At 37.7% G+C, this 15,802-nt stretch overlaps 1 protein-coding gene across 12 annotated transcripts in view; it reads right to left on the minus strand.

Moving 5' to 3' along the window:
- The window catches only part of MAGI1 (membrane associated guanylate kinase, WW and PDZ domain containing 1), a 685,843-nt gene that overhangs the window by 92,177 nt on the left and 577,864 nt on the right, over window positions 1–15,802 (minus strand). For 10 of the 12 annotated variants that reach the window (XM_032149445.2, XM_032149449.2, XM_032149448.2 and 7 more), the window contains exons 6-7: window positions 9,986–10,068; window positions 4,458–4,493 (exon numbers count right to left, since the gene is read on the minus strand). In XM_032149445.2, the coding sequence (XP_032005336.1) occupies window positions 4,458–4,493; window positions 9,986–10,068 (119 nt within the window). The remainder of the gene's footprint in view (window positions 1–4,457; window positions 4,494–9,985; window positions 10,069–15,802) is intronic. The other 2 variants (XM_058437138.1, XM_032149452.2) reach the window with 1 other exon arrangement.

Consider the following 15,802-nt stretch of genomic DNA (forward strand, 5'->3'; position numbering starts at 1 on the left):
GAATCTGTTGTGGAAAGGCCCACTGCACCATATTATTTTACTTGGTGAAAGAAGGGACTAGGTTGTGTTTTTTTTGTCATTAAACAATCCTTTCCGGCAGAGCAACAGTTATTCAACTTAATTTTAAAGCTTCCTTGGTACGTGTAGTCAAGGCAAACTTATGTAATACCACACTCTGAAATGAATAATTAGTCCTAGAAGTAGGTATTAAGACCAACTTTGATAGAATACTACAAACTTGAAATATTTGAAATAGATTTTTGTTTAATTCAAGGAATCATGTGGTCACTAATTTAAATAATGATGTCATCAGGGCAGAAGGCTTACATATGCCACAAACAGTTCCAGACTGAGGTGGAGGCATGCACAGGCACACAAACACATTCAGACTAATTACTCAAAGTTGATGTTTTGTTCAGATTTGGCTGCACATCAAGAGACATTAATTTCATGGTTTTTGCTCCACATGTTACTTGTTTGCAAACAAAGAGACAGGTTTTCCCCCCTTTTCTTCTAAATTAAAAAGAAAAAACATTTAGCAAGTTTTAAAGAAGTCTTTGACTTGTAGTTAAAAAGAAAAAACATTTAGCAAGTTTTAAAGAAGTCTTTGACTTGTAGGAGACATAAGCTACTAAAATGCAAGACAGGTCCAATTTGCAGATGTTGATACAACTTGGCATTTTTATATACTGAGTCTTGCGGACCGATGCAAATTAAATGCCTAGGAAATGCTTTCCCCTTACAAAGCTGGAAATTACCATTTAAATGAAAATGAACCAGGAAAATATTTCCAAAGAGTTGGGAAATCGAAGATTAAAAAAATGCAAATTGGTGCACAGTCATACATTTGTATAGGGCAGAAGGGTGGGTGGATGTGAGGAGACCGCATTAAGTTTCATAGAAACACCATCTCTTTTCAAAATCTGCAAGCTGAGATATGTGGCCTGATTATCTTTAGATAAAACAGGGGAAATATTAAGCTTTCAAGTTACTCAGTTATTAATTTGACAAACATTTGTTGAATGCCCACTGTTTGCCTGAGGGTGTGTTAGGCACCAGGGACACAAAGAGAAACGCAAGTCCATCATCTAAGCAGAAAATTCAGCCACGTGGTATGTGCTCTGATGGACGGCCGAGGAGGGTACTAGAAAAGAAGGTACCCGTGACTTCTTTTCTAGTGCCTAGTCAACAACTTAATATTCTAGAGTTGAAAAATGGGGCCAGTCAACTGGCGTCTCTGGACATTTGTCAGTTTAAACACATCTTTTGGAACAGATGAGCAAATTCCAGAAATTGAAAAGATAGTTTCTCACTTCCAAGGTGGTCATTAACTTAATCATAGAAATTAGTCTCCTAATGCTTAAAATAGAAATGTGTCATCGATTTTAAATAGGAAGATGTTTGTCCTAGAATTTGCCATTTGGTTCTAAAAGACAGAAAAAGGCAGAAAATATTTAAGTCCAGAATGACATTATAATTTTTTAAGCAAACACTATGAAGACTCTTAAAAAGGAATCCTCGTATGACTAACCACAGTCAGGTAGCAGATTAGACTGCACAACCTATCACAGAGATTTGAGGTGGCTAAGATCCTTTTGGCATTGCCTGGATATGAGACTGAGCCTTAGTTCTTTCATTTATCTCTACTACTCTGTGGCCTTGGGCTACTTACTTAACATCTCTGAACCACATCTTTCTCCTGGGTTTACCTCAAAAGTCAATGGTGGATTAAACAAAGATACTTCTGAACACTTAGCACAGTTCCTGGCACATAGAAAGTGTCCAACAAATGGGAGCTGTTCCAGGAAAGCACAAAAGGAATAAGACAGATGTCTGTGGCCTGTGTACTTGCTACTCCTGCCTCTGAAAATCTCATGCTGCGCTATTTTGTCTCCACAGAGCACATATTGAGCAGTCAAAGGTTCTAAGTTCTTTTCAAAGAGACTTCTCTGGGTATAGATTGAAAATCATGCTCAAAATCAGAGATACATTTCAAAACTGTGACTTAGTTTTGGGTGGGAGGAGAACTTATTTTCTTGGCTCTATCTCCCCTAGTTGGTTTCACCACATGAATACCCTATAATTCCAAAAGAAGGTTCTGCAGGTGCTTTTTAATTCTGGGGAGATGGCTGCAGAGGACGTGATAAATTCTGCAAACCAAAGTACATAATAGAGCAACTGACCCAGCTCAAACAACAGAGTTCAGAAATGACAACTCTATAATCAAATGATCTGTGTCCAACACCCAAGCCAAATGCCCACGCCTCTCAGAGGCCGATTACAAAGAGGGTTTCCTTGTCACATCTGGAATTCCATTGTTCACTGAAAACCTGACAGTTGCTATTGTTTGAAATTAGGACCCTCTTATTAAGAAAATGAGCAGTGAGCTTGTCAACAGAATCTGGAGTGAATGCAACAGAAAACAGTGTGTGTGCACGTGTGCTACTCCTTACACAGTCGACATGTGCAGGCAAAAATCAAAGGTTTTATCTCTACCTTTCCTACAGGAACACATTTGGGCCATTTCTATAGTATAGAACGCATTCCTCCCTTGTGCTGGGTTAATGGAAAAAAGCACCATAAGAAAGCACTGAAAAATCCAAGAAGAGGGAATTAGGTAATAAATAATAACACTGCAAATAGCTAATAGCATGTGCTAATCACAGGGACAAATATTAAAACACGCTTTCAAGAAGTCACCTCATAAGCACCATGGGAGCTCCTCTTTTGGCCCCTCTTTATGGATAAGGAAAGGGAAGCTAAAAGAAGGTGAACAGCTTGTCTAAGTTTGCATAGCCAGTCAGCAGGGGAGCCAGACACTTTGATCTGAACCCAGAGAAAGCCAAGAGAACTCATGTTTAGAGCCTTTAACAGCATAAGCAAGTCACCACGATAGCACAGTTACATGTGGGTAAAAATGCAGAAACGTCTTTCCTGAAAATTTCAAATTCAAATTTCCAGAGAAGCAAATAAGGTTGTGCCCCTGTACACAGCTATGCTATCTCCACTGGCTGCCAGCAGACAGCAGAGTGATCTCTCACACGTATTACTCAGGTAGCAAGAGTGGTTGAAATTGGCTGAACAAATGATTAAGACACTCATTTTGTGTCTGGAAAACTTATTTCTGTCTCTTTCAATTACTTTATCTAATATCATTGGATTGACAAATTCTTTTTTCAATCAAATTAGTTTCAAATTGTTCTATCATTCAGGGTGAACCTTAAGTCATCCCTCTCACAATGACCACAAAGACAACTTATTAAACATCTTTAAAAATAGATCCATCAATAGTTATTGACCATTGTTGGCATGTGCATCAATTACAACAGATACGTTCCAAATGTTAAGAAAAACAGAGCTTGGTTCTATTCTATCATAATTCTAGCCAACCATGACTGATTATCTTTATCTCACGTAACAAAAATAAAGAAAACCAAATGAATGCAATAATCTGTATTAAATAGATTTATATTTTCAGGTCTTTAGGCAATCTCAAAAATGCCAGGCAGATTCAATAATCTTAGTATAGTTCCACTCATACTGATGTTAAACAATCTTCTACTTAAACAATCTTCAATTGCTAAAGAATCTCCCATCAGCCGAGGCTTTCATCTGCAATTTAGCTGAAATTTATGCTTTCCCATGTATCCATTAACAAATGTATCAGATGGAATGCAAACTAATTTTAATGTTGTTCAAAGTTGAACATACAGGACTGAACGTAATAGCAAACATAATTCAATATATTCCAATAGCAAAGAAACAAGAATTTGGCATCATCTGCTAGTATAAATTATTCCTAAACAACAATAACTAGAGTAGTCAAGAATTGATTTGCATTGACACAACTCTAAGGCAAACAGTACATATAGGTGCTGCATCACTATATACACAACCACTCACTATAATGGCAAGGTCAACATGTAGTCTGTGACGTAATAACAACACAATCCTAAGACTTAACTATTCAATTCCTCAGTGACCTTCTTTTATTGCAAGTGCTCCTATAATGCTCCTTAAACTAGTCTTAATGGATTTTTGTTTGTTCTGCTTGGCTTTTTTGTATTACCCAAATAACCATCCGCACTAAACAAATAAAGAAATAAGACTGAGACAGGTTACGCGGAAGTTCAAGGGACCCAGCGGGCATCTCTTTGGTTCTTTCCCAATCCTCACTTTACAAGACCTATGCATTACCAATTTGCTAACTCTCATTCTAGTCTCTGTTCAGTCAGACATTTTCTTTGTAAACATAATGTACTACAACTCTGTGTCATGCCTGCAGTCAGACACACAGGTTGTAAGACTGACCTTTCCTGGATAAGCTAGAATGAAAATCATAATTGGAGGAGTGCAAACTAAAGAAGCAGAGGGATTAAGCAATTCACTGGGGAAGAAAACCATGCAGGCCATGCCATGCACGTGTCATGCAGCAGCAGCAGGCAGGGAGGGTTTACCTAGTTCACTGTCCAGCTCCTCGGTGTGTACCCCTTCTTCTCCAAAGGAATAGCAGGAATGAGACAGAAAAGAGAGAAAGCAAAATTCAGACACCAGCACCAAGAAAGGAAATCTCCTCAGGAAAACAGCAGCAAACACATCACTCTAGTTCGTCCTTACCTGCATTGTGGCTTATTTCATTGGCTTGGATAGTAAACTTGCGACCTCAGTGTAAATCACAAAACGGGAAGAGCTGATATATTGGCAAAATAATTACATGGCTCATTTCCTTGCATGTCAAAATAGGATTTGATTGGTTGTAAAAGATGACAAATACCTTTGCGGTTTCAATGTTCTTAAGTGGGAAGTCACTTATTACAGACCTTATTGGGAGTAAACAAAGCTGTTAGACCTTTCATTATCAGTCCTTTTAATCCTTCAATAATCCTCTAATCAGTGAGGCAATTATACTCACAATTAAAGCATTATTTAACTTACAAGTAACAGTGCTGGCTTGAAAAATGGAAGGTGAGGTCAAATTGAAAGTGCAGACTGTATAATGAGCTAACTTTGATGTCTTTCAAAAAGGAGCTGGAAAGATGAATTATGTTAAGATAAAATATATCAAAGAAGAAAGCCTTGAAACCTGCCCTGAAGGAGTGCTGGGAGGCATTTTACTGGCTTTGTGAGAAAACACACACATACACACACACACACACACACACACACACACACACACACACACACGCTTTCTAAGTCAAGCAGCTCAGAAATATTAGAATTAAAATGTCCTCAAAAATTTCAGGGAGCAAAACAAGTCCAAATCCTTTCTGTTCTTGACCTTGTCCTCTTGCTGTCAGTAAAACATTTTATTATTATTGAGAAGAAAACACGGGAGAACACACAAAAATCATTTCATACATAATGTTTCCCCAGGGTCAGGGCAAGTGGCTCCTATAAGCTTCACAAACACAGGGATTGAGCCTGTTTTCACTACCACAACAGGCTCGGTGCCCAGTGTAGCTTTCTGAACAAGTTAGGTACTAAATATTTCTTGATGAATGAATGAATGAACCAATCAATCAATGATTCACTTAAATAACCAACATGGGCCTAGACACCTTGTAAACTCTTGATTTGTTGTGGGGTGGGGGGAGGGGGGAGGGGGGAGGGATAGCATTAGAAGATATACCTAATGTAAATGAGGAGTTAATGGGTGCAGCACACCAACATGGCACATGTATACATATGTAACAAACCTGCACGTTGTGCATATGTACCCTAGAACTTAAAGTATAATAATAAAAAAAAAAAATGATCCCACCGCCAACGGTAAGTTTTGATTGGTACCGTTTCTTAAAAGGAGAATCTAATTTACACAAAGTCATCTGTGAAAACGCCCATTTGGACATTATCTAATGTCTTTGGGAGCATTTGTTCACTTCTTCAGTAGTTATTTATCAAGACCTATGACATGCCAGTCACTGTGCCAGGTGACATATCAAAATGAATACAATCAGGGGCCAGGCGTGGTGTCTCATGCCTGTAACCCTAGCACTTTGGGAGGCCAAAGTGGGTGGATCACCTGAGGTCGGGAGTTCGAGACCAGCCTGGCCAACATGGTGAAACCCTGACTCTATTAAAAATCCAAAATATTAGTCAGGCACGTGGCGCTCACCTGTAATCCCAGCTACTCGGGAGGCTGAGGCAGGAGAATCGCTTGAACAGGGAGGCAAAGGTTGCAGTGAGCAGAGATCATGCTACCACACTCCAGCCTGGGTAACAGGGCGAGACTCCATCTCAAAAAACACAATCAGACATCTCTACTTTTCCAGAACAGGAGACAAATCCAAAGCTCACACAAATAAAACTAAAATTAAAACTATGATAAGTTCTCAACAGAGTAAGATAAATGAGTGACCTAATCATATCTTTGGGGGCAAAGTCATGGAAAAATTCCCTGAAGTATAACCTGAAGGATATGCAAAGTTTAAAGTCTGTTATATTCATTGACACATTCGAATACCTAGGATGCACGTGACATACAGAAAGTATTCAATAACTATTGTGAAATGTAAGGGTATTCTAAGAGAGAAATGCACAGTTAACTGACATGAGGCAGGAATTCAATGAGGACTAGTGGGGATGATGAAGAGCAGAGAGCAATGAAATAGTGTGAGAAAACCTAGAGAGGCTGGCCACACAGGGCTCAGAGAAGCAACCTACGGACCTGGCATTTCCTAAGCAGACCCCGTGGAGGTTGTCAGCGATAACATCATCACATTTACATTTTAAAAGATTTCTCAGAGTGCAACATAAAAAGGAGAGTGAAAAGAGTCTGTATGGGAGATGAGCATGATCCCAGATGAGAATGGTAGATGCGGTGAAAAAAACAGTGAATGGATCCAAGAGATATTTAGGATGCCAAGTGAATTCAGCTGGTTCACGGGTTAGAAATAGGTGTGAAGAAAACTGATATATCAACGGGGAATTTTGAGTATGCATAAATTTACCATGAATGGAGACAGGAAACACTTTGTATATTATGTAATTTGGGGGGAAAGATAATCAGTTTTAATGGTTTTAATATGACTGAGTTAAAGTCTCCTTGAGACAACCGTTGACATTATCAATCAGATGGATTACAATATTGGCCTGGAGTTCAAAGGCAACATTGAGGGCTTCTAACTGAACTGGACACAGCAATGACAGGAGTCATTCATTAACATCAAAATCTCAAACCAGTTTCTCAATTTTCTGAGATAGGAAGTAGAACATATCAAATCTTTACAATAATTAAGTACGATGCTATACTGTTACACACCATATGTATGACCTACAGAGAACAGAAAGAAATACGGGGACAATATTTGCAACCAATATGTTTTTCTGCTTTGTGTTATAAATAATAACAAGGCAGCTTTGCATTAACTGGCAACAGAAAATGCAAATTGATACTTACCATAATCTGATTATATATTTATACTGTTTGTGTGTACAGGCACACAGATATACACAGAATTTCTACCAGAAACAGAATATATGAATTCTAATATTAAAGAGATAATTATAAACTAACTGCATTTGGTATGAATACATTCTTGTTCCAAAGGAAACAACATTAACACAAAAAGATGAGAATTTTAAGAATTAAAAATTACTAGATTTGGTAACAAAAATGTCAATTCCATTCAATACTTTTATTCTATGTACAGTTTTTCTCAGAAAAAGCTATTGCAGTATTCTATCACTTATAATATTGTATTAACAGGCATTTTCATACGTTCCCAGAATAATTACAAAAGGGATATTGACATTGAAGACCCTATGGTAATGAGTGCCTAAATTGCTTTCAAAATCATAAGGCATCAAATAATGATTATTGTTCCATGAAGTTTTAGGGTTGAATGTGTTTTATGCTCTGATCTTTGAAAACTGGTTATTTATGTTCAGGTTGAGTAGCCATTATCCAAAATGGTTGGAATCAAAAGGGTTTCAGATTTTGCATATTTTCAGATTGGAGATACTTGTATAATATACTTACTGGCTCAGCATCCCTAATCCGAAAATCCAAGATCCAAAACGCTCCAGTGAACATTTCCTTTGAGCATCATGGTGACACTCAGAAAGTTTTGGATTTTGGAGCCTGTTGTTGTTTTGTTTCTTTCTTTTAAGACAGGGTCTCTCTCTGTCAACCAGGCTGGAGTGTAGTGGCACAATCACAGCTCTCTGCAGCCTCCTACTCTTGGGCTCAGGTGATCCCTCTGCCTCAGCCTCCCAAGTAGCTGGGACCACAGGCACATGCCAACACGCCTAGCTAATTTTTGTTTTATTATTTGTAGAGTCAAGGTCTCACTATGTTGCCCAGGCTGGTCTTGAACTCCTTGGCTCAAGTGATCCTCCTGCCTCAGCCTCGCCAAGTGCTGGGATTACAGGTATGAGCCACACCATGCCTGGCCAATTTTGGAACATTTTGGACTTCAAATTTTGGGATCAGGGATACTTAACCAGTATTATATGTTAAACAGAATACTGAAATAATCAGTACAGTCCATTATCTCCCAAGCATGCAAAATACCAGAGCTGAATGAACCTGTTCTACTCCTTCTTCAGGAATGAAACAAAGCAACAAAAACAAAACAAGCATCTTGGTCATGCCTCCTAAGTTAGAAGGACTTTTGTTTCCATTTGAAGTAACTCAGATAAATACCGACACAATAGTCTATGTCATTTAAAGTAATCTGCAAACCATGAATAACAGAAGGATCATGGAGTACAAGGTTTTGACAGTATTATACTTTAAAACACTGCCTTGCATTTTCAAAAAATCTTCAAGTTTATGTATACAACAATTCTGCACTATAGGACAAATAATAAAGTTCTGTTATCTTACAGTAAAACACATATTTAATAATTATACTACTAATTCACATGCCAGAATTGAATAATGAGTAGCAAAGCAGAGCGAAGCAAACCATTTCCCTTTTAATTCTTCCACACCAAAAAATAATTTTGGTAGAACTTGGGATAGACGTTGGTGTACTGAAAAGGGACACACTAGCTCTGTTTTAATTTTTTTTTTTTTTTTCATTTTGGAGAAGTAATTAGAAAACCCAAAGCCTTGAAATGAACTTTTTCAACAAAAGCTCTTACAGCCAGTTAGTTCATTTCCAAGATTAACAGGGAGAGTGGTGCTCTAGGTAACACCTCAACCTCTGTCTCAAAAGAATACACTTACTACATATTGTGGGTATACTGCAAGTCACACAGAGATTCTCAAACATGTCTAGATCTGTTTCCCCTACCTCCAAGACTAGGGAAGTATGTGAAATATATAGAGTTCAAGAAAAACTCCCAACTTTTCCCCCAAGACTTTTTTTTTTTTTTTTTTTTTGAGATAGTGTCTCACTCTGTCGCCCAGGCTGGAGTGCAGTGGCGCAATCTCGGCTCACTGCAAGCTCCGCCTCCCGGGTCCAGGCCATTCTCCTGCCTCAGCCTCTCCGAGTAGCTGGGTCTACAGGCGCCCGCCACCACGCCCGGCTAATTTTTTTTTGTATTTTTAGTAGAGACGGGGTTTCACCGTGGTCTCGATCTCCTGACCTCATGATCCGCCCGCCTCGGCCTCCCAAAGTGCTGGGATTACAAGTGTGAGCCACCGCGCCCGGCCAAGACTTTTATAAGATAGGATTAAACCTGAGAACGTGTGAGTGACCAGAGCATCTTTGGTTTCTTTATTCCTAGAGACTTTCTAGAATTTTCTCTAAGTTCCTGAAGACAGAGGATGTATCTTCATTTGAACAGTTTCTAACTCTTCTGCTTCTAATGGAGATATTAGTATGCATCTGTCTTTATCTGTAAACAAATTCTTCTCTTGAAACAATTCTGACTTTCTTCCTGCTTTTGTAAACCACAGTCCATTTAGCAGAAATTGCATTACCTTTTAAAAACTCAACCTAAGGCCTGACTGACCTGGCTACGACTCTTTAAAATTTGCACATGTGAACAGTGCCCCCAATTCACTTAACCCAAGAACTGCCTGGCCCCTTACCGTCATCTTCACACTCTTCCAGAGGCTTCTGCTGCTTGTTCAGGCACCGAGGGTCTAACCAAGACGTTGTTTTCGTGTTATGGCTGCAATCCAGAAACAAAAATAAGATATTTTGTTTGGAAAAAAAAAAGCAAGAAGCCCAATGACGGAATTACACACACTTGAATATTTCTTCCTTAACCACAACAAAGATGCTTTCCAACAGCAAATCCAAACCAGAAGAGAGCCTGAGTTTAGAATTACGAAATGGCTTGGGGAGGGTCTTAGGTATGCTTTTTACTTACCTAACATGTGATTATTCAATTACTGGAAGCTTAAAAAGTAATACCGTTTTATTTTTGAAAAATAAGTTACAAATGATAATCCTTGCCTATACCATCTACACTTGTCTAGATTATTTTAGACTTTGCATTTGCCACAGAGAAAACTTCAATTTATTTTAAATTTGTCTATGATTTGAATCTTGGATGCTGAAACTCACAAAGAGGGCTGCTATTTCATTCATTATATTACATAAGAATTCTCATGACAGCATGAAACTACTCAATTCACATAAATCACTCCAAACTACCAATACACATCATTAAATCACAATGTCCTAAATTATGCTTTGGACATAATGAAGGCAGCCCCAAATTACTCGTCATAAATAGAATCTGGACCAAGGATAAGCTTGGAGAGGCTAAACATGTCACTCAACTGCCTTTGAAGAGGTATAGTTCAATTCTAGATGAAGTATTTCAACAGATGGTGATTTGAAGGTGTAGAGACACATTCCTAAGGATATTGCCATTCAATCATATTAGAAATGTCACCAGAATGGCTGGAAGCATTCAGCCTTTGTGCTTCCCAAAGCAGTGGCTGGGACAAAGTTCTGCTTGAGCCCCCAGGGCACCATGCAGCTAAGCGGGTGGGGCAAACAACTCCAGTCCAGTAGTTCTGGCTACAAACTAGACATGAAAACAAGAAGTTTTTTAAAAATTAAGTTCAGGCAGTAACTTAAAACTTTTTTTGAACTGTGACATTTCGGTTGTAAATTTGGGAGTTGGCAGGGAAGAGGGATTGCCAAAGTTCTTTATTTTTGATTCAAATCTTATTAATTGTTAAAAAAATGGCTTAAGAGAAAAACAGAATCTGCAAATGTATACACATTATATCAACTGTGTTAAAATAAAAATAACAAAAGGTAATATAGCAACCACCACCATTACCACCACCAATCCTACTTAATGTGACCACGTATGACTGCCAGAATCTGTTCTTACAATAACCCTATGAGAGAAGTATTATTAGCATTAAAATTATTGCTCCCCATATTACAAACGAGAAAACTGATAATAAAAAGGTAAAGCAATTTGTCTAAGGATACCCTGCTGAGACATCACAGAACTGGGAATTAAACGCAGAGAGTTTTGCACTAGAATCCACAGTCTGCACTACTCCTACACAGTAAGATAGTAAAAAGGATCATTGTTAGGAGAGGAGATTATGCAGGATTAAGAAAAACTGTGTTTAAACCAAAAATAACTGTAGATTCACATTCAGTTAAAAGAAAGAATAGAGAGATCCCACGCACCCTTTACCTAGAACCCATCAATAATAACATCCTGCAAAACTATAGTATACCGTGACAACTAGGATACTGATACTGACACAGTCAAGATACAAAACATTTTCATCATCACCGGGGTCTGTCATGTTGCCCTTTTACAGTCACACATGGTTCCCTTCCAACCATTCCCCCCAACCCTCTTCTTAATCCCTGGTAACTACGAATCTGTCCTCTATTTCTATAATTTTGTCATTTCAAGAAGGTTATATAGCGCGGGGCATGGTGGTAGACGCCTGTGACTCCAGCACTTTGGAATGTCAAGCCAGGCGGATTGCTTGAGCTCAGGAGTTCAAAACCAGCCTGGACAATGTGGTGAAATGCCATCTCTACAAATAAATACAAAAAAAAAACTAGCCAGGTGTGGTGGTGCACACCTGTGGTCCTAGCTACTGGAGAGGCTAAGGTAGGAGGATCACCTGAGCCCAGGAGGCAGAGGTTGCAGTGAGCAGAGATTGTGCCACTACACTCTAGCCTGGGCGACAGAGTGAGAGGCTGTCTCAAAATAAAATAAAAATAAAAATAATTTTAAAAAGAATGTTATATAAATGGAATCATGGTATGTCATACTTTATGACTGGCTTTTCCACTCAGCATAATTCTCATCAAGATTGTTGTATATATCAATAATCAATTCTTTTTATTGCTGAGTAGTATTCCATGGAATGAATGTATCACAGCCTGTCTAACCACACAAAGACATCTGGATCATGTCTAGTTTTTGGCTATTTGGACAAAGTTATTATAAACATTCATGTACATGTTTTTGTGTGAATTTAAGTGCTCACTTCTCTGGGATAAATGATCATGTGTGCCACTGCCGGATGGTATGAGCTGCATGCTTAGTTTCTTAGGAACTGTTTTCTAGAATGCCGGACAACCCCAACAGCAATGCATGAGAGATCCAGTTTCACTCAATTTTTACCATCGCTTAGTGTTGTCACTACTTTTTTACTTTAGCCATCTTAATAAGCAAATGACATCTCATTGTGATTTTCATTTCCATTTCCCTAGAGCTAATGGGGCTGAACTAATTTTTTCATGTGCATATCTTCCATCTATATACCTTTTTCAGTGAAATGTCTGTCCCTCTGTCCCTGTCTTTAGTTCACATTCTAAATGAATGGTTTGATATTTCTTTTCACTCTGGAGTTTTGAGAGTCCTTTGTATATTCTACATACCAGTCCTTTTTTAGGTGTGCAGTCTGTAAACATTTTCTCTGTAGTTTGTCCTTTCATCCTCTGTCAGACTCTTTCACAAATCAAAAAATTTGCATTTTAATGATGTCAAATTTATCATTTTTTCTTTCTCAGGGATCTTGCTTTTGATGTCTCTTTGCCTAGCCCTGTATTTCAAAAATCTTCTGCTTTTTTGTTTCCCTAAAAGTTGTATTGTTTTATGTTTTACATTTCAGTCTCTGATTTATTCGGGGTTAATTTTTTGGTATGAAGTGTGGGGCTTAGGTGGAGGTTAGGTTACATGCCTCTGGTCGTCCACTTGCTCCTGGACCATTTACTGAAAAGGCTATCTGCCCTCCGTTGGATTGCTTTCAAATTGAATTGCTTTTGTCAAAAATCAGTTGGGCACACTTGTGGATCTATTTCTGGGTTCTACCTTCTGTCCCGTTAAGTTATGAGTCTATTCTTTCACCAACACCACACGATCTTTATTATTGTGACTATATAATAAAGTCACAATAATGTAAATTACTACATTTGATATCAAGCAGACTAATTACTATGACTTCATTCTTCCTTTTCGTAATTGTTTCAGCTATTCTCTTTCCTTTGCCTTTCCATTTATATTTTAGAATAAACTTGTCCGTATCTACAAAAAGACTGAGATTTTGACAGAAATTACATTAAATCTGTATATCCATTTGGGGAGCACTGACATCTCTATCAATTCTGAGTCTTCCTGTCTGTCCATGAGACATTGTCTCAAAACAAAATAAAAATAAAAATAATTTTAAAAAGAATGTTATATAAATGGAATCAATGTATGTAATACTTTATGATTGGCTTTTCCACTCAGCGTAATTCTCATCAAGTTTGCTGTATATATCAATAATCAATTTTTTCTATTGCTGAGTAGTATTCCGTGAAATTAATGCATCACAGCCTGTCTAACCACTCAAAGACATCTGGATCATTTCTAGTTTTTGGCTATTTGGACAAATTTACTATAAAAATTCATGTACATGTTTAAGTATGTTCTCCATTTATAAGTAACTTCTTTGATGTCTTTCATTAGCATTTTATAGTTTACAGCATATAAGATCCAATATATGTTTTGTTAGATTGACACCTGTATTTTTTTTTTGAGCAACTTTATATTTTATTTTTGATTTTGGTGACCAAGTATTCATTGCTAGTATATAGATATACACTTGCTATTTATTAAATTTTAAATTTTTGTGGGTACATGGTAGGTGCATATATTTATGAGGTATAGAAGATACTTTGATACAGACATACAATGTGTAATGATCACATCAGGGTAAATGGAGTGACCATCTCCCTCAAGCATTTATTCTCTGTGTTACAAACAATTCAATTATATTCATTTAATTATTTTTAAATGTACAATTACATTATTATTGACTACAGTCACCCTGCTGTGCTATCAAATACCAGATCTTATTCATTCTTTATTTTTTTGTAGCCATTAACCATCTCCACTTCCCCCTTACCACCACCCCACCACCCTTCCTAGCCTCTGGTAACCATCATTCTACTCTATCTCCATGAGTTCAATTGTTTTAATTTTTAGCTTCCACAAATAAGTGAGAACATGTGAAGCTTGCCTTTCTGTGCCTGGCTTATTTCACTTAACATAATGACCTCCAGTTCCACATAGGTTGTTGCAAAGGACTGGTTCTCATTCTTTTTTATGGCAGAACAGTACTCCATTGGGTATATGGACTCCATTTTCTTTATCCATTTATCTGTTGATGAACATTCAGGTTGTTTCCAAATCATGACTAAGGTGAATAGTCCTGCAATAAACATGGGAGTGCAGACATCTCTTCAATATACTGATTTCTTTTCTTTTGGGTATATACCTAGCAATGGATTGCTGGATCATGTGATAGCTCTATTTTTAGTTTTTTGTTTTCTATTTTTTTTTTGAGGAACCCCCAAACTGTTCCCCATAGTGGTTACACTAATTTACATTCCCACTAACAGTGTGAGAAGGTTTCCTTTTCTCCACATCCTCGCCAGCATTTGTTATTGCCTGTCTTTTGGATAAAACCCATTTTAACTGGGGTAAGATCACTCATGGTAGTTTTGATTTGCATTTCTCTGATGATTAGTGATGTTGAGCACCTTTTCACTTATCTATCTGCCATCTGGAGTCTTCTTTTGAGAAATGTCTACTCAGATCTTTCCTCCATTTTTCAATCAGAGTACTAGATTTTTCCATAGTGGTGTTTGAGCTCCCTATATATTCTCATTATTAATCCCTTGTCAGATGGACAGTTTGCAAATATTTTCTCCCATTCTGTGGGTTGTCTCCTCACCTTATTTCCTTTTCTGTGCAGAAGCTTTTTAACTTTGCGTGATTCCATTTGTCCATTTTGCTTTGGTTGCCTGTGCTTATGGGGTATTACTCAATAAATCTTAGCCCACTTCCATGTCCTAGAGAGTTTCCCCAATGTTTTCTTTTAGTAGTTTCATAGTTGGAGGTCTTAGATTAAAGCCTTTAATCCATTTTGATTTGACGTTGGTATACGGAGACAAATATGGGAGAGTTTCATTCATCTGCATATGGATATCCAGTTTTCCCAACACCATTTATTGAAGAGATCATCCTTTCCCCAATGTGTGTGCTTGGCACCTTTGTCTAAAATGAGTTCACTGTAGATGTATGGATTTGTTTCTGGGTTCTCTATTCTGTTCCATTGGTCTATGTGTCTGCTTTCATGCCAGTACTGTGCTGTTTTGGTTACTATATCTCTGTACTATAATTTGAAGTCTGGTAATGTGATTCCTCCAGTTTTATTCTTTTACTCAGGATATGTTTGGTATTCTGGGTCTTTTGTGGTTCCATATATATTTTAGAATTGTTTTTTATATTTCTGTGAGGAATGTCTTTGGTATATTGATAGGGATTGCATTGAATGTGTAGACTGCTTTGGGTAGTATGGACATTTTAAAAATATTGATAGGGATTGCATTGAATGTGTAGACTGCTTTGGGTAGTA

This window comes from Hylobates moloch, unplaced genomic scaffold (genome assembly GCF_009828535.3).
Source record: "Hylobates moloch isolate HMO894 unplaced genomic scaffold, HMol_V3 SCAFFOLD_4, whole genome shotgun sequence".
Classification (NCBI taxonomy): Eukaryota; Metazoa; Chordata; class Mammalia; order Primates; family Hylobatidae; genus Hylobates; species Hylobates moloch.